The sequence below is a fragment of the Melospiza melodia genome, chromosome 9 (assembly GCF_035770615.1).
Source record: "Melospiza melodia melodia isolate bMelMel2 chromosome 9, bMelMel2.pri, whole genome shotgun sequence".
NCBI classification, from domain to species: domain Eukaryota; kingdom Metazoa; phylum Chordata; class Aves; order Passeriformes; family Passerellidae; genus Melospiza; species Melospiza melodia.
Window position 1 is genome coordinate 29,512,674 of NC_086202.1, and position 19,924 is coordinate 29,532,597.

At 41.3% G+C, this 19,924-nt stretch overlaps 1 protein-coding gene across 4 annotated transcripts in view; it reads left to right on the plus strand.

The window, feature by feature from the left end:
* The window catches only part of ARID5B (AT-rich interaction domain 5B), a 116,015-nt gene that overhangs the window by 88,338 nt on the left and 7,753 nt on the right, over positions 1 to 19,924 (plus strand). For all 4 annotated transcript variants that reach the window (XM_063164040.1, XM_063164039.1, XM_063164038.1 and 1 more), the window contains 2 exons: positions 5,338 to 5,435; positions 17,657 to 17,855. In XM_063164040.1, coding sequence (XP_063020110.1) covers positions 5,338 to 5,435; positions 17,657 to 17,855 — 297 coding nt within the window. The remainder of the gene's footprint in view (positions 1 to 5,337; positions 5,436 to 17,656; positions 17,856 to 19,924) is intronic.

Here is a 19,924-nt window from a genome sequence, read left to right on the forward strand (position 1 = left end):
TCAGAGAGGAAGGATCACATACATGAGGATGTCAGCCAGAGTAGCTTCAGTCCACACTTCTCTCAAAGCTCCTGTCCTTTTCTCAGTGACAGATCTTCTCTGTTGTTTAGGGGCATTTGTCACCTTGAATGAAACTGTACCAGCAGTGCTTATTCTTCATAGAGAGTAAACTAAGCAATTGCTCCCTGTTCAGTGAATGGCAAGGCAAGCACAGCTCACACCCTCTGACATTGCCATGAGCCCAGCTTTCTTTGGAGAGTGACTGTGTCTAAAACGATGGGCCTGTCCTGTTTCTATGATGTGAGTGGCATCTGTGCTCTTTGCAGGCAAGCCGAAGTTGGGAGGACTGTTGTGATGCAATTTAAGTTGTATATGGAGCATGAGGTTTCCTGACCTCATTCTCTTCTGTTAACAGTCTCATCCTCGATATGGATCTGCCTTTGATTTAAATTCCCTGAGTATCATATTGATAGCTGTTGCAATACTTTGACCTGTGCACACTCTGGGATTTATTATTTTATGGCCAGTTGATATGCATTGAGTTTGCCAACTGCATTAGTTTGTATATAGTTTATAATGGCAAACCCTGCTGAGAAGCTTTTGTGTTTTATTTGTTTCATTTTTCACAAGTCAGTGGATGGTAGGAGTGACATGGACCTCAGTTATCAGTTCTAGGATCTTAGGCAGGTCTACTTAGATGCAGAAATTTCAAGTGAGTGCTTTAATTCAATGTTGAGCAGAATCCAGCACTCTCATACACAGTGCCACCATCTATTGATGAGGAGAAGTTGTGGAGTGCAATGGCTTTGTCAAACCTGCCCTGTTTAATATGCATTTATCTCTATGGCCCCTTCCATCTGACTTGAGCAAACCATTACAAGGGCTTCATCATGTTTAATTGGTTTTAAAATTTCACAGGTTTCTGGTTTGAGCATTGAGATAGAAATAGGTATTTTCTCTTGGAAGTATTGTAAAGAAAATTATATTTAAAAGTAGATATTTGACTTCAACATGTGACAGCCATTTTATGAGCAGGAAATAGATAAAAGATTGCTTAAAATGACATGTGGAAACTTAAAGTAGTCAGATGACAATTTTTAAAGCAGCGTAGAAACCTTCCCAGTTAAAGCAGTTGCAAACTTTACATCCTTTTATTTGGCAGAACAGTTATAGTCTACCCATTTTTAATTTTATCCACTGCCTTGTTCACTTTGTTCATATATACGTGTTTTGATGCAGTCTAAAAAACATTATTGAGAAACAAGCATGGATCATTTGTGGTGTTTTTCAGCTTCTGCACAGATTCACAGAAGATTTTTGTGATATTTTTGAGTCCTGTCCTGTCAGTTAAGGATCTAAAAGTGACTGAGAACAGGCAGGAATTGGATTTGAGATACAGAGAACTTTCTTAGCCATCTGACTTTCCCCCTGGGGGAATGGATCCAGTGAGGCTTGACAGAGAGCATTACCTTTGTATATGGGATATACCTACAGGATATCTAATAGTGTCAAGTCATGATCGTGCGTCATATTTAAGTGCTCTCCATTTCAAATCCTTAAGAGTGTCATTTCTCCTCCATTTTATTACTAATTCTTAGTTAGTTGTCATCTATAACTGTGTAATACCACACTCCCTTCTAGTTGTTGTTGAACAAGGCTTAATAAAAACAGCAATCCATACAAACTGGTTTAAGACTTTAACAGATGAAGCTGTCTCTTTGTAGTTGGTGGAATCATATTTCTCCTAAACAAAGATATGTGAGATGAGCATCTTTGTTACTAATAATAGGAGAGTGCATTGGAGAGCACTCTCTATAGCAGACCTTCACAGTATGAATGATTTAAAATGTCCCCAAATCACTGGATGAAATATGAGACAATGCCATGTTGTAGGGGGCTCAGCTGCAGTGGCATTTAACAGACATTGCCTGGAATTTTCTCAGTCACCCTAAGTCAAGTGAGTAAAAGGTGCAGAAGTTCATAGATGGGAAACTTCCAGGACTTTCCTAAAGAGTTGTCCTTGGCAAATTATGAAGTAGCATTTTTTCCTTTTGAGCCAACATAAAAGGAGTGCCTTGGCATGTTTGCAGAAGGCTGTGCTGCTGAATGGACTCTACCTGGAGATGTCTTAGAAAGATAAAGGATAAAAAGAAAATTAGGTGGAGCTTAACCTTCAGTATGTAGCAGCCAAAGGTCAGTGAGATCCCATTTAGCTGCTGCCTCCTGGAAGCAACAATGAAGTGCTTTAATTTTTAAAAATTAGTGATTGACGCATACATCAGTCCTGTGTCTGGGCAGGCCCGATGAAACTGGTGTATCAGTGGAATGCAAAGCTAACTGGGTTTGTTTCATACAGAACTAATTCCCAGAGCTCTGAAGAGAGCTGTGAACATCATGTACCATGACCAGAAAATCCCCCGTTATGTTTGCAGCAGGAAATAAGCAAGAAGCCTTTCACAAGGAAGGGAGCTGGGAGGTAGGATTGCGGTGCAGAAGACCTTAAGATTTCTCAAAGCAGAAGACACCATTAAAAGCATGTTTGTAAACAGCCTTTTGCTTTAATAGATAAGATCATTGCCTTTATATGTGGTTGTTTTGGGGTTTTTTTTTTACTACCACTCACTGCATAATACTGTACTTATAAGGAACCAGATCAGATCTGCTCTTACATCCCTAGACGGGCCAGTCTCTTTGCTTAACTCGGATTTCTCTTGGTTGGAGAAGATTTCACAGAGGTTTTCAAAGGTGCTGGCAAGAACTTGTATGAGAAAGGCCCTCAGTTTGCACATGGTCAGTAGGAACATCCAGCTTGAGCAGTCCTGCATGACAAGAGTTCACTTTCCTCAGTGAAGCATTTTGTTCAGATTGTTTAAGGATGTAATTAATCAGTTCCTTTAGTCCTTTGAAGTTTATTAAGCATAAAAAATAAACTTTCCAGAGCAGGGCAAAACTCAACCCCAGGCTTTGTTAGAATAACAATTGTTTCAGGGAATGTCAAATTTAAACTCCCTCTGTGGGAGGGCACAACTCAGTTAATTGCCAAGGAGCTCTGGTCCATTGCAGATGTAGAATTGGATAGAACTGGGCAAATGTTTGTGAAAATACTATTATTCTAAGTAGCTTAGAAGAAAGAGACACAAAAAATGATCCATGGACTTCAAAGGGATTCACTTTTCCCCTTAGTTATGTTTACTAGTGTTCCAGCTTGAGTATCAGCTCTTGAGTCAGCTCATGATAAATGAGACTAAGGCTCTGAAGCTCTCCTTTTGAAAATGGAAACTGTGCTTCTCAGTCACATCAAGATGATTATAAGGGGGACTTACAGTAGTACTCCTGCCAACTAATCCTTGGTTTCATTTTAAGTTTCTGCTCAGCATCACTGTTTTTAGCCAAAGTTTCAGGTCCTGGACAGCCTTGCAAGCCCAGTGAGTTTGTGCTTGTCAGAGGGCCAGAGCACAGACCCCAGAGCAGCTTTGTGCACCTTCCTTCCCCCATCTGTGATCCTGTCAGACGTTTGCTTGCAGGAGTCCTCAAGGGATCTGTGAATTTTTGGTAGCTCCAAGAAGGCAAGGGCTGGCTGGCCACACCTCTCTCCTGTCTGTCCTGAGGAATGGTGGAGTGTGAGAGGCAGGACCAGAGGTAGCTTCCCATCCAGGCATTCCTCCACAGCAGGATACCTGGTCCAACTCTCATTTGACTTTTTGGGTGGCATAAGGAGCATCCATTCATATTCTCAGGATGTGATGTTCTTTATGGCTCAGTAGGACTCTGGTTTTTCAAGCACTTTAGTAGTAATAATAATAAGGGTGGGTAGCCTGGGGAAGGGACAGCATAAGAACTGAAACAAAACAGACTTAGTATGAACCTTATCATCAGATAAGTGTTTGATTTGTATTGAAACAACTTACTTGTGTGGAATTTATCCTTGAATTGCTTGAATCCTTGTGCTGGTAGTCTTTGGGTTTATTATGAAAGACAGGAAATAAAATTAGTGAATGAAGTCAGTTCATTTAGCTTTATGTAAGGTTCAAGATGAAACACTTTTTTTTTTTTTTTTTCCCCCAAAGTATCTATAGGTGTAAACTGTGCTTAAGTGCTAATAGTGAATTAAAGCTACTGCTGTTTTTTGGAGAACTCTGCAAACATTAAATTTGAAGAAATTGTAACGTTATCAAGTGATAAGACTCCAACCATGCTTCTGGCTTTAGTGAATAATTTCTGCAAAGGAAGGATTTTCCCTTTCTATTGAGCGAAACAGAAATATCTCTTACCCTGTAATATTTAATGATGGTAGCTATCTCTTCTTGTTTAGATTAAAATTACAGGCCTCAGATTGCAAGTTGTAATATTTGTTCTCTTCTGATTGCTGCTTTTAGCTCCTCAGTAAATGCCATTGACTGCTCTGTGGGTAACTCCAAAGAAGCCTCCAGGGCTGAATATATTAAAATCCATGGCATTCCACAGCAAATGACAAAATTCTCCCCAAATTGCCCCCACCAGTTTTCTACTGGCTTTCTTTATGAGCTGCAGGCAAACAAGGGTGATCTGTTCTGCTTGTCCTATTCCTGTTTCTCTTCCTGTTTTAAATATAGCAGAATATATAAAATAATGAAGTGGTATTCAGAAACAATCCTTTTGCCAGGTCTTCCATCTGTTATTCTGTGTAATCCTAATTTCTGTACGAAAAAAAACCCAGAACCATGGTATGCAATTCAATATGTTACAAGATGTTTATTTTCATCAGCACGGTCCAATAAAGTACACAGCTCAAATATTAACATTGGAGTACGTTAAGATTTCAGTACTATTTGATCTGTATATTTTACAGATATAAATGGATAAAAATAAACAGCCTGTAACATATATAGTTACGGACTATGCTTTTGTGGATTTACAGAATTCTGTGGTGGATTTGGGTTTTGCAGCAGATTTATTTTCTCTAATTCAGTTAAAATAACTATGTAATCATTATTTGTGCTGAATATGGTTTGAGCTTCATTTTCATAATTCACTGTGGGATTTGTCTGCATAACTTCTGATAGTTAATGACCCTGTATTGATTGAGATTCTTTTGTGAGTCTATATTGCTTGTGACTTGATAATGAATCAGTTAGATCACTCCATTTTAGAGAGAAAGAAAATAGACATAGTGTTAACTTACAAAAACAAAAAAATACACCCAAAGCTCTGTGTACTCTATATATTCTGTAGGGGCTTTTATAGTGCTCGTAGTACATGCTGTTCTGAAAGTGTCATATGTGCATTTGTTGTTGTGAAGTCAAATGCTGTAGAATCTGTAAAGATGCAAGATTAAATTTTCCATTGCCATTTTTACAGATAACAGCCCGTCGACAATGGAAACATATTTATGATGAATTAGGTGGTAACCCTGGAAGCACAAGTGCTGCTACATGTACTCGCAGACATTATGAAAGGTAAGATAACAAATCTGAAATGCTTGTTTAATAATGAAAAAATTGATTTGGAAAGCCTTCAAAGCATTTTATAAGGAATTAGAGAAAAGGAGAGAGAGTCGTCTTAAGATTTAGTAAATAGCTCCCCAACAGTTTAGTCAGATAATCCATTGTGATTTAAACCAGAGTGTCTGTCTCCAGTGACTAAGTAAATAAAAAAAGCATCTGATTTTTCTTTGGTATAGATCTTAATTTTTGCAACAGCTTTTCAGTTAAAGAAGCTGAAAAATTGAGAAAAACATACTCGAGGAAAAATAAGAAACAGCAGCTAATTGATGAAAACACTTGTCTTCTATCATTTTTTAGGGATAACAATTAAGCAGATTGTGGTTTTGATCAAAATAATGGGGTGGCCCATAGTGCAGGGTGCTGTTGTAGGTCATGCCGAGCGTTGCATTCCTCTTCTTCATGGCATTCCTTCCCTCCTCCCTGCCTGCGAGCTGCTGCCAAGCACTCTTTCTCTGCAGCCATTGTTGCTGGTCAGAACTGTTGAATTCTTATTCTTCCCATGTAGATAATAACTTCCAGGGCTTGTGAAGCCAGAACACATTGAATAAAATACTGGAGCTGGAATGTTGTTTTGATTTGGTTTTTAGAAACAACTGTTGGGGCTTTTTATTTTCTTTTATCTTTTTTTTTTCTTCTTTTTTTCTTGTTGGGTTTTTTTTTTTTTTTTCTCTTAGCCAAGCAAATGTGAATAAAACTCAGCAATTTTCGGCTCAGATAAGTAAAATTCAGTCTCTTGTTCCTGGGCATAAACAAGTCATTTGCTGGACTCAGGAAGAGATTGTACTTGCCCGTGCAGAAGGTGGCACAGCAGAGCTGTGTTCAGTTGACACTTTCTCTCCTTATCTTAGTGCCAGATGTGTCAGCCTCTCAAAGAGACACACTGCCATCCTCATGGAGGGTGGGGCATTTGAATATGCTCATTTATAGGGGACATCTCCAGCAGAAGGCCTTGGGTGCACAGAGGAGTTGCATGTAATGATTGCCATTATAAAATGTTAGAAGCTTTCTGGAGTTTGAGCCAAGCAGCAGAGTGAAGTGAGTGAGTTGCTGTGCACGTCAGATGGGGTTTTTCCCTGCCTTCATGTTGCAGACAAATGTTATAGATTGTTTTATTGACTCATCAGATTGTGGATATTCAGCTCTTCCACCCCCATCATTATAGTCTTGAGAGTCTCAGCTTCCTCTTGCACCCAAGCCAGCTGATGGGTTTCCAACTGGCAGTGTGGCTTTTCCCTTGCCAGATGTTCTGTGGGGGATGTTATTTGACAGAGGAGACCCAGGCACACATGAGCATTAGGTCTCTGTGGGTTTGGGTTGCAGAGGGAGCCTTGCTGAAGCCCTGGAGTCACTGAGAGAGCACATCTCTTGTAGTTGGGGAAAACTAAATGAGCCATTCACAAATACTCCATGAACCCCTTTCTCTCTCTTCTGCTTTCCTGACTATGTTCATTGCTAGTGGTCTGGGTGTTTTTTATGTGTAAAAGCTTTGCATTGCACTCCCATGCACAGAGATTTGTGTGTGACTGACTCAGCAGTTACTTGGGTATGTTCTGAAGTGCCACAAAACCATTGTGCTGTCTGGAAAACCTGAACAGTCCTGATGCCTTCCAAATTGAAAAGCCTTTCCAGGCTACCCAAAAGCAGTTCTGCTTGACTTGATCTGGTCTGAGGAAAGTGTCTTCTAGTTTATGGTTAGATTGGTCTTAATACACTGAAGAACTCAAATCTGAGTTCATGGATGCCAGTCTATCATGTAGTTCTGTATAAAGTCTGATATGAGGCAGCACCTAATTTTCCACATCCCTGGCAGGCTATCAAAAGATGGCATTTGGAGCAAAAAATCTTTCAGGACTTTCAGGTTAGCCCTGAGCTTACCTAAAATGTTCTTCACTAAATCCCTTCTGAAAAACCAAAACACGTATACAAAAAACCTCAGTAACTCATCCAGTCTCTACTTTTCTAGTGTTAGATGCTCTTTTTCCTTTCACTACAGGAAAGCTGTATGAAGCCTCAGACTTGAAAAAAAGTAAATGAAATTGTCATGGTTTGTTTCAGCTGGTAATTCTAACTACAGCACCTGTAAATGTAATGCTCATTTATAGGCAAAGTGCTCAGATGACATTTACTCCAAAACTAGAACTGTAGTGCAGGAATACACACGCTCATGATTCAGGACACACATACATTTTCAAACTTGAAACTGTACAGCTAAACTGGAAATTGAATTATCTGGAAAGCAAATGCTGAGTAAATCTCCTGATTTTTCCTTTCTGAATCCCATTGGCCCTTCCTTGCTTACTGGAGGCAGAACAGGCAGTTCCCAGACTTCACTGGCCCTGCTGCTGTTTGACTTAACCTTGCCATTCATCTCTACAACTGGATCTCAAGGGCATCCATGTTGTGTTAACCAGCTCTCTCCCAGGAGGAGTTACTGGCTGTGTGTATCAGCTTTAGCATATCAAGACTGTTCAGGTGGCAGCCACCTTTCAGTGACATCCTTGGGATGCTGAGGAGTGCCATGGTACATATGTCCCAATTCAGGCATTGCCATCCCTTCTTCCTGCCCTCTCCTGTTCTCCTTTGCAAGGTGGAGTTTCACACACAATTTCAAAGGCTGAAAAGAGGGAGAGGGGAAAAAAAACCCATTAACAACAACCAACCAACCAACAAAACCCAAACACAAAATACGAATACTGGAGAGGGCAAAATTGTCTCTCTGTCTACCAGATCCAATGAAGAAATACTGCTTTCTGTAAAGGTGTTTATAACCTCTGCAAAGCTACCATGTGGCTGCAGATTCATGGTACAATGGATGGCAAAAGCTGGAACAAAGCCAGATTTTAAGATTTTGGGCAATGTGTTGCTCTGCACCCTGCTGTTTGGAGCAGGGTTTGTGGTGGTAGCTGCTGGTGTGCTATAGGGAGGTAGAGTGCTTTAGTTGGGGCGGTGTTTTCTTTGTTTCCCTGGTAAAAGGGAAAGAAAGGTTGTGTGTGCATTTTCAGCTGATTCATTTATCATTAATACAGTTCCTGTTTCCAGTAACTGTTTTCATTTTAAAATAAGGCAAGGCTGCCAGTGTTTCAGTAAGTGTTATATTATATATTCGTTAGACAACTTCTGTTTTATTAATGGTTATAATAATGAAAGTGCAGGTTTCTGAGTAGAAGCAATGAGTGTTTTTATTTAAAGCATAGCAGGCATCATATAATGCCAATGAATACGTTATTGTCACTGTAGGCATGGCTGGTCTAGACCTGCCTCTGATTGGGTTATTCCAAATAGGCCCAAGCACTTCATAAAAATGTCTTTGTCAGCCTAGTTTTCCTTCCAAACCTATTCATCTCTGTCAGTTTTTAATATTAGTACCAGGCTCTTGGCTATAGTCCATTAGTACTGTACTTAATTGCTCATGTTACAGATGATTACCAATATAAAAAGCATTAATGTTTTCCCATCATGGGACTGTTGCTCTGTGCACGACTTGGACCGTACAGAGCTTATAAGGTGTTGTTGTTTTGGTCGTTACTGTCTTCATTAATGTTCCTCTAATGATCTTTCACGATCACAGAGAGGCAGAGGTGTGTGGTTGGTGTAGCTGATTCAGCCTGCAGCGTTCCCTTGAACCTCTCAGAGCCCTTGTCAGTACCCTGCATCTCTGTCTCGCTTATCGAGAAACCCTCAGAAACGGCTCCTTTTCTGCGAAGCACTCTGCCCCATGCTGTCTTCCCCTAATAATGCAGATGTGGTTTTCACATGCAGGGTTTGAGGTTTCTTTTCGCTTTTACACAAAACACATGATCGGCAGCTTTGACTTTCTGGTGTGAGCAGTAGGCTGTTTTCTGCAGTGCTGATGACGTTGTTGTCGGGGATTTTTTGTAAACACTACACCACTGCTCCCCCCTTCCCCCCCAAAAAAGAACCAAACCAAAAACCCCAGCCTGCTTGTTGGCAAGGTATAAAAAGTTCCCAATAAAATACATTGAACAAAACAGAAATATTTGTAATTACCTGTTGGGGCCTTTTTCTGTCTCCAAGTCTGGCTGTGATTCATCTTGGTTTCCTCCAGAGCAAGTCCCATGCACAGGCTGTGCACAAACACACATGAGGGGTTTGTGCTGTGCAGGGTATGCAGTAGCTCTCCTTGGCTTCTCTGGTGGACAGACGTGTTGGGAAGCATCATGGCAGGCAGCTGCAGGGTACCACAGACCTGTGGCTTCCTGGCCTCTTTGGGTGCTGCAGGAGGCTGGGCTCCCTTGGGATCTCCAGCAAAGATGGACCTAGAGAGCCCCATGGCCCAAGTCCTGCTCTTCAGCAGCATGTCTCCTGTGCTGGCCCTCACAAGTTACTAGCATTTCAAAAACCAGTCTGTCCTGGGCAGACACAGCTGGAGAGGGATTTGTTAGACCTTGTGCTCTTACTAAATTAAGGCAGCTGAGTGGGAAAGTATTCTGCAGAGATACAGCCACCTGGAACTTGAGGAGGAGACAGGTGAGATGGGTTGTGTTTCTTCACAATGGGGTGGCAGGTAGCTGTGCCCACACTTTGGACAATGACCTGCAGAGGGTTTTATTCTGACTATGAGTGTGGCCCCTGGGTACTTGCACATCTGCCAGGGGGCTAACTTCAGGAGATACAGTGTCTTGTACAGTTCAGAGCCTATTCTGCCATTTTTCTTTCTAAATCTATCACATAAAAATTATATATGATCACAAACACAAGGCAGGTCAAAATAGGTCCCTTACACAGTTTCCCTTTAACAGCCATAAAGTCTGTCTACCCGGAGGATATTGTGCAGTAATTCAATATGCAGGAGAGCCCTGTGTTCCATGCAAATGCTGTTTGGTTTTCTAAAGGGTTTGGATAACTTTCATAACGTGTAAGCATTTCAGTGGAATTTTGCAGGAAATAACAGCCAGTCGTTAGAGGGAACAAAAAGTAGGGGGCTAGTGTAGCATCTGCATGAAATTGCTTATGGTTATCTTTTTATACACATTGTAATTAATAGAAGGTTTTGATTTACACTGTTAAGTGTGAAAACATCCCCAGGCAAAAATTAATCAAATGTTATGTCATGCTGTAAACTACAACTAGCTCTTTGTTTGACTCAAAAAAAACTTGCCAAGCAACAGTTTTCTCTCCTTGTTTTATTTTTGTCTTCACCCCACTTCCCTGCCCCCCTCACACTTCAGCTGGTCCCAGACTCCCAGAAAACTTCACAAGTTGCAAATTGTCTCCATAGTTTTCCATCAAGCACAAATTTAAGCCTGAAGATAGATGAGGTGTCTCAGTTCTCTCTTTATTTTCCTAGGTTTTTGGTTTGGGGTTTTTTTTTCTTTTTGATAAATAACAAGAGGTTTCTACTTATGATTTTCTGCCCTCAGGGCTTTATCATTAAGATTAAATAACTGTACTCTCAAGCATACCACTGAACAAACATCTTTTCAATTATGTGAGTAACAGATGCTTTAACAAAGGAACTATTGAAAATTCAGAAAGCTTCCCCCCTCCCCAAAATTTAAAAAGTATCAGATGACAGAGGAATGTAATTGTTTACCATTAAAACAGATCCCTAGCTGTCCTTTTAAAACATCTGAGAACATGCACTTTTTTTCAAAATTTCTGGGGTTTCAGCCTCAGCAACTTTTAGTGGCCATTGCTAGAGTCAGCAGGAGTCCTTGAGTGCAGAGTGCTGGACAGTCGGGCAGTGCCTTTAAGTGCCTGCAAGCAGATGATCTCTCTCCTGGTGGGGAATTGTTTTCCCACCTACATCCTTCCTTTCACCCAGGAGTTTGTCCCAGCAGAACTGGGGTATGCTGAGTGCTGCCCAGTGCTGCTGGGGTATTGTCACCCAAGCAGAGAGGCCCTTGCCAGGCGTGCCCGCCATGTGCCTTGGCACTGACTGGGTGCCCAGAGCCTGGGGGTGCCAGCAGTCCAGCTTGGAGTCAGTGTCACCCATGGCAATCTCATTCCTTGACAAGCCTCTTTTCCCTGCTGGGAGCTGAGTAGCCCCAGGTGAGTGCTGCACAGTGAGAGGTGTGTGCCATTCTCTTTTGCAGGAGCAGCACTGGTGAGTAAGCACCAGGATCTTGTCCCTCAGACTGCCCAGCAGTGCTGGGAATCTCCACCTTGTACTTTAGGATTCTGTTAACATGAAAGAGAATGCCCATGGTTTGTTCAGCTTTCTGCAATATAGATGTAATTCAGAGCTCCCAGGGAGGGTCAGCAGGATTTTGGAGTCCTGCCAGGAGACCTGAACCCCACAGACAATGCAAAATGGCATCTGTAAGCTTGTTCTGAGCCTAGGGACCAAGCATTGCAGGGACTCCATGGACCTACCAAACAAAATGCATGTCTGCCTTTAGATGCAGAAATGGTGACTATGGCCAAAACAGAGTCTTGTAGTGGTTTTGGTACAGTGATCTTGGAAAGCTGCTCTGTGTCCACCACCCTTCCTTTGACTCTTTTCCATGTTGTAAATCTGTGCCAAAGGCAGAAGACCGGAGTTGTTCATCTTCCCCTGCTGAGCCCTAGGATCAGGAGTGCCTGAGCTTGCCTCGCTGGGCTGTGCAGTTAAATCAACAGCTGTGTTTGTAATGTCACTAATTTCCAGTTTACTTAAAACGAAGTGTCTTTGAATTCTCTTAGAGCAGCGCTGTTCCCACCTTTCAGCAGTAAGCCATTCTCATTACCCACCAGCACTCCCAGTGGGCTGTGAGGAAAGTTGTTGTTGAAAGGATGAAAGAGCCATTTCTTTAAGGAAGGAAAGTTCTTTGGAAAGAAAATTGAACTCCAGCATATTTTGTCTTTGCTGATATAATACAGCAAAGTATTTTTTGTACTTCAGACAAATGCAAATAAAGCCATTGCTATTGTGTTCTGCACAAAAGCACGTGAGGCTTGCTTTCATAACCCCTGCATTGTACAATGCAGTCCAGGGAAAGCAGACTTCAGGAACACACTGCTTCATTTCCTGAATGTATTTTATATTCCCATTTTGGAAAACAAGCTGAGACCTTAAAGTTTGGGTTATTCCTCTCCCCTCTTTGCTGGGAATGTGTCATTGGTGCCCAGGAGAGCTGCCTCCTGCTCCTGGTTATCCCCACCAACTGATTGTCACTGAAGGTTTCCCTTCAACGTTGTTTCCCTTGCCTGCACTGGACCAGTGCTCGAAGATTTATTCTTTTGAAAAGCAACAGCGTAAAAAAGACAAGACTTCTCTTGGGATCAGAGCTCAGACATTCCTGCTGGTCCCTTAAAATTGCTGAATGTTTTGCCACTGACTTTCTAGGGGAAAAGAATCAGGTTTCTCTCACTGAGGTTACTGATAGGGGCCCATTTTCACCACAGGGGCTGTCCCAGCCCTGCACTCAGACCCTGTGGCTGCAGGGGCTGTGGGCAGCTCTGCCCAGCTGCTGTGAGGACATCCTGGAGCAGATGGGTGCCCTCTTGGACTGAACAAACTGGTTGTCTTGCCCCCCAGCTCTGGTAGTGCCTGCAGAGGAAGGAGTTGGAGCCGCCATAGCCTTATGTGCTCAGGAGAAAAGAGTTATCCAAATTCCTACCACTAAAGAGACCTATTGCCTGTCCCTTTTCAGCATTTTTGAAGCTCTAACAGCTTAATGTTCTCATGATTTACATTAGCATCTAATCCTTGCATAATCTCACTAATCCCTTGGCCCCAAGATATCCATTGGCAGTGAGTTCCACGGGTTAACTGGTTGCTGTATTCATTTGGTGGAGCAAATTTAAATCATTTTTCATTTCTGTTGCAATTAGCCTCCTTAACCTGGCCAAGGATGCGAATGGGGCAACATCTCCCAAGGAGTGGACTTTGGTATTTAAGGCCTTCCAAAATTATTCTTGTGGCTGAGAGGCTCCAGTGCATCCTATTTTGTGTTGGGCTTGGATCCCTGGAGAAAGTACAATGATCTCAATGGGAGACATGCTGAAATATTTTATTCTGCCAGAAAGAAAACAAAAATAAACACTGAAACAGCGATACAAAAAAAAATTTTGTAGGGGTTGTGCTGAGTTGCCTCCTTCCCTCTATCACCCTGTGTGTCCTGGGCATATGGTTCCTCCCCAGCCCAGAGCCCTGTCATATCCATACACAGTAGGGAGAATTAAAGAGGAAACTGGCAGCCTTAACGTTTAATTTCCTTCCTCTTTCTGGGCTGGTCAGATCCTTTGCATTATTGTAACTATTTTTTTTATCATGCCTATAAATAGATGTGCTCTCATGTGTCCTGTGAAGCAGAGTCAGGCCAAAAAAGTCATTCATTCTGCATAATCAATACATGTAGTGGTTACTGGCTCAGATGAGAACTTGTACTGTTAGTTCTGTAGCTGGGAAAAAAATGTTGACTAATAAAGATTAAGGGCTTTTTTTTTTTCCTTTTTATGAAATGCTAATGATGAAGACATGTTTGATATACTGTGAAATACATTTCTCTAATGTGAAGTTTCTGCTTTTTGTTGGGAAAGAGATTTAGTCCCTGGAGGATTTTAGAATTTGTAAATATAAAATTATCTGCTTCAGTGTTTTTTAAAAAAAGGTTGGCAGAAAGCCAGCTTACTTACATTACTGTAATAGATTTGCTGACCTCTGACATCTGCTGCAGAGAAGTACATTGAATTTTTCATAATATCAGATGATGCAGATCTAAAAACTCGGTACACTGCACCATTATTTAATTCAGGACTTACTAAAGGAAAATCTTTTTTTAATAGCAGTTTATACGTGATTAAACTTAATATTGCCGATTGTAATAAATCAGGATTAGTATAGTACTGATTTGTTAATCTAACTTGTATTGATTTTAAGTTGCTTTTATTTAAAAAAAAAATAAAAAGAAAAAAAAGGAAAAAGACTGGCTTTTCACAGTGACTGAATTTAATAAGAAGCCCTGTGATAGCAAAGACTCCCCTACTGTTTCTGCTCTTGGCTGGAAAATGTTATTCTTGTATTATTCCAGGAAAAAAAAAAAACCTCATGCTGCTAAAAATCTGCTGCCTGTGGAAAGATTTTTTTAATACACTAGTGCTTACATATTCTATTTATGTTAATTGACTTATAAATAATACATTTTATTAATGTTAATATTGGAATCTTGATCATGATAAAGACCCTTTTATTTGGTCTTCTCTCAGGCTTTACAAGTAAATATTCTTTAGACCACAAAATATTCCCCCTCTTTTCCTTTTTTATGAATACTTTTATACTTCCCCCCCTGTCGGGAAGTACAGCCACAGTTCAAAGCGACTGAAAACATAATTGTTGTTTCCAACACGCGATACATTTGAGGTATCTGGATCCAGTTTTTTGGACGTTGTCTTTACCTCTCCTTGCGCAAAGATTGATTAAATCTTACCTGCACTGCAAATATTTGACCAAGAAAAAAAATATCTTGTGCTGGTTTCAGACATGTCACATTCTGCTAAACTATTTGGCTAACAGCAGATCGCATTCTTCCGGTGTTGGGCAATATTGACCTTAAATTGGCTAAGCCGGCTGCTTTCATGGCATGTGAGCCGGCTGCTTACATGTTGAGAGAGCTGTATTAGCTTTATTACTCCTGTGCTATAAAAACTTCTAATAATCAAATGATAAGATCATATCCTGTGGGTAATTGTGTTGTACCATGACAGGATAACTGAAAAAACATTCAGTGAAAATTGCAACCGACGGAAATCTCTACGTGAAGAGGCAATTGCTGCTGTTGCTGGGCTCGGTGCTGCTCCCTGGGGTCTCGCAGCCCGCGTTCCTGCCCGGCTCCTCGCCAGCCGCCCCCCAGAGCCACCTCGGCCGGCACTCCTTTGAAACGAGGAGGGGAAAATCCTAGAACAAGCCATCCTTGTGTTTTGACTCAGTTTTACCTTAGTCATGCCGCCTCCCCGATACACGAAACATTTAATTCCAGATTTCCTGCCACTGGCTCCAGGCCACTGACCGGCTATGTGAAATGTATTTTTACTGCTGTCGGCCTGCCAACTGCTGAGCTCAGTGAAAAATAACTAAAATGAAAACCTTGTACTCCCACATGAACCCTTAAGATCAGAAAAGGAAATTTAAGCCACGGTTACTAATTAGCACCCAAGCTAATGAGTTCTGGTGAGGTGCAGAGGCAGGAGCAGGAGGAGGAGTTTGGGTCCCGCGTTACCCTACAAGGCTCAGCGGAGAGCACGCGAGCAGTGATTAATCATGTTGGCCCGGGCCTTGCTCCTGGCCCGGCCATAGCCACTGGGTTAATCCCTCAGCATCTTCCAGGGAAAGGCTCATTCCTGAGGCTGGGAGCATCTCTGTCCCCCATGAGGCACCGGACAGCGGCTGAAACCTTTATGGACGGAATATGTAGATTTTTAATGGGCGATGCGTTCCCATGGAAACAAAACAAAGTCAAACACTCCCCTCGCAGTGCTAACAATTACTGTAATAAAATGTGTTTTTATTAAAAGCGATTTTAAATACTTAACACATGGCAGAGCAGCCTCAGCACTGCCCTGTGTGAAACCCAACCTTGCCTGTAAGTGAAGTCCAAAGTGCTTTGTGCAGCATGGGGAGGAATTCGGTGTTTTCACCAATATTTGTGCTTTGCAAATGAAATGTAGCAGCCTCAAGTATGAACGGGATTATTTTTTTCTTCTGCTGCTTAGTTATGCTTTTTTTTATATAAACATTACCTGTAATATTACAGTGGGAAGCAGGTATTTGGCAACTACGTATTATTTTGCTAAGTTTGCATAGAGGGAGCAGTTTCCAGTTTTAGCAGCTGTAACATGTTTAAACTCAGTTTGTAATGGGATCTGAAGATGAATATTCCCTGTGGGCTCTGCTTAGCTTCATTACTGGAGCCCTGCCAAATTCAGGGCTAGAAAGTATTATTCACGCCTCTTTGCACATACCATGTCAGAGCATGCTCAGTTAATGAATTTTGTTTCTAATATAGCATAAATTAGGTTTATATTTTAACATAATTTATGTTGTATTTTATTAAAATGTAAAATATTATGATCACGAGCAATCTAATTCTGCTCTCTTAAGCCCAAACTGTGTTTGAACATCTAAGTATGTAAATCAAAATTGCATGCTTAGAAACTGATTCTAGGATAACAAACGAATATCTGAACCAAAGAGGTTTCTGCCTTGGAGTCTTAGATTAAAGATAATTAAGGATTCCTGGTATTTGAGTAGATCTATGTTGTTTATAAGCAAAATACATTTTCTTCACAGAGTCAACTTGTCTTTTTTTTCTAACAGATTATGTTTGCTGTATTAATGTTCATATTTTTAAAGTCTGAGTCTTATATTAATCCCACAGTGAGTCATTAATCATACTAAAATGCATTATAAAAACTTTAATCACTGAAGTTGAAACTGAGATTGTAATGCAATCCATCCCTTTTAATTATATCAGTTATTTTTCCTTTCAGATCAAGAATTGCAAAGGGAAAACAGAGAGATTAAAACTCAGTGTGTTTGATGCTTTCAGGGGAGGATATTTTTTGTTTGTGTTTCTTCCTTGTGTTTTTAAAGCAATTTCGTGCACTTTGTGGCAGACAGCTCCACAGTGTAAAATTCCTTCATATTTAACTCTTCTCTTCTCCCCTTCTTCCTAAAGAAGGGCTCTGGTGACTGTCACTGCATGGGTGCCTTGCATGGACGAGGCTGGGTGGGTGCTGTGCCCAGCTCTCCTGGCCCCTGCCACGTTCCTGGCACTCGCCCTTGCAGTCAGGGGAACCAGCAGCCTGGAAATTGTGTAGCTGTTACCCAGTTGGCTATGGCTTTGTAGGTGTTTTCCTAGGGCTTGCTGCATGCTGTTAAAGTCGGGGAGGGAAAATAAAAATAAATGGTGGAATTTTTTTTTTTTTAATCAGTCTAAAACATAATGGCTGATATTCTCATCTGGTACAAATTGGTGTAGCCACGCAAACCACTGTGAAGTTGCTGACAACTAATCCACACCAACTCTTTAACTCCACTGAATTTATTCCACGTTATAATCTTGCCAAATAAATTGATTTCTTATACTTGGATTTATAGATGTAGAGTTTAAACTGTTGCTTTCATGGCACGGAAGAAAATGGATTTATTAAGTAAACTGCTCACAGTAGATACATTTTTTCTTTGCTAGAACAGCAAAACCTGATCAATTATTTGTTCCTTAATCCCCTAGATTAATCCTGCCATATGAAAGATTTATTAAAGGAGAGGAAGATAAGCCACTGCCTCCAGTGAAACCTCGAAAACAGGATAACAGTTCCCAGGAGAGTGAAGCAAAAACAAAAGTGTCTGCAACAAAACGCATCAAAAATGAAAACCAAAAGAACAAGAAGGAAAAAGATAATTCACAGAAACCCCAAGATGCATCTGAGGTCTGTTGCTTCCCTGCTTTTCAGTTTTTCAATTAAAAATGCACAGCTTTAATCACATGAAATCCAGTGATAAAATATATAATTTAAACAGGAGAATTCCAACCAGTTGGCCTTTTAGTTTGCTCAGCAATGGAAATTCAGCTGTTGTGATACTATCTGTGCTGGGATTTTGCTGGGCTGCGAATGGCAGCCAATTTGCTCCATATTGCACAGTGGGGATGGCACAGGACCAAGCTCTGGATCTGACTAGTACCAGTTCTGCTCATTGTATTATACAGTGGTCACCATTAACAGATCAGCAGCTGCCAAAGGGAAACCACACAACTACCACAGTTATTTCCTAATCTAAGTATAGGGTGCGGGAACCTCTAATATTGTTGATAATACTGTGGTAACTGTTGGACACAGCTGATTTTTATAATGGTAACCTCTGGATCAGCCCTTCTGTGCTCACAGATGTATGCATGACTGTGAGAAAACATACTGCTCCCTAGGATTTTTATTATATTATACCAAGTTTCTTTTTGAACTGAAAGGTCACATTTTGAGGGAACCACCTTCCAAGCCCTGAGGTCGACTTCCCTCTCCCGAGCAGTAGATGGCTTTCAGCTGAGGTTCCTGTTCAGACATAATAGGTTCCTGTGGTGGCACTCTGCTTCACATGGGCAGGCCCCAGTTTCCACACACGGCCACGTTACTTGCAGGCATAGGACAGCCCTGTAGAAGAGAGTTTGTGTTCACAGCACAGGGTAAGATTGATGGTAGAACTCGTATTTGTCTACAAATAAGAGTAAATTTCAAGTGTTTAAGTGATGCAAAATCAATGGGGTTTTTGCTCCAGTGTTATTTGAGCACCTTCCTTTGCACATCTGCCCACTCTCTCCTGTGCCCCTCTCGCACTGCATATGAAGGAGGTGGTGAAGCTCCTCACACACAACCCCTGCAAAACATGTTGCTTTTCCTGTCTCGGTCTGCCAGATCACAGCAGCCTTCAAGGCGTTGCAGTGAAAGTAAGTATTTAAAGAATGTCGAAACACATGACGTGCCCGGCAGACTATGGCTGCTCCTTTGACTTCACTGCGTCTGGCAGGTACAGAAGTCCTGGTTCTAAACTTGTTTGGAAATTGTATTGAGTCAGCTATCAACAATCCTCCTCTTCATTGTTTTAAAAAAACAATGCAGGTCCTGTAAATGCAGATGCCTCTGAGATTCCATGTACCCAGTTTTGAGAACAGACAATTTGGGGTTTCATGTCCCACTACCTCGTTAAGTTTACAAGGACAATTTAATCTCTCATCCAAAGAAGAATTTGTGTTTTAAATAACAGTACCATTAATATGTAATTTAAGAGCAATCCCCAGAAAGACTTTTTCTTTTTTCTTACATTGTAATTTTAAAGTAGGGAGAGCCCTGTTTGGGTAAAATTAAAAAAAAAAAAACCACATCAAGAGAAGAGTGTGCACAAGTGTGCTTCAGTCACTGGAAGTTTGCAAGACAAGTTGCCCAAAGCAAGGAGAAGTGAAGTGAAAGCTTCTGCTCCCTTCCCTTGTCATTCCTTCATCCCCGATTATTTACTGAGGGTCTTGGATCAGGAAGACACATTACACACTATCAGTACCACTGCTGCTATGCCCAGCATAACAAGTCAGCAACAGAGCAACAGCCTTCACTTTGAATTTCCTTGCTTTTGTTGTTCCCTATCTCAAACTTCCTGCTGTTTAAACTGAAGTTATTTTTGTATGGATTGCAGGAAGAGTTCCTAAGCTGCGCTTATCGGAAATGTAGGGAGCTTAGACGAGACAATAAAAATGTACAATTATGGCAGTTCCCTATTGTAAAATGGCATCTTTTGTAGCAGAATTAATGTCTCCTCCCTGACTGGGGTGGAAGACATGTCCTGCCCCTATTTGATCAAGGCAGGCTATTAAGTATCTTGACCTTCATGTTAGTCACCATACAGGTCAGTGATCACACTGAGCCCGAGCGGTGAAGGGGCTGCAGGGTGGATGTTTCACCCCTGGGTGGGTGTAGGGCTCCAGAACTCATCTGTGCTTTGCCATATGGAGGGC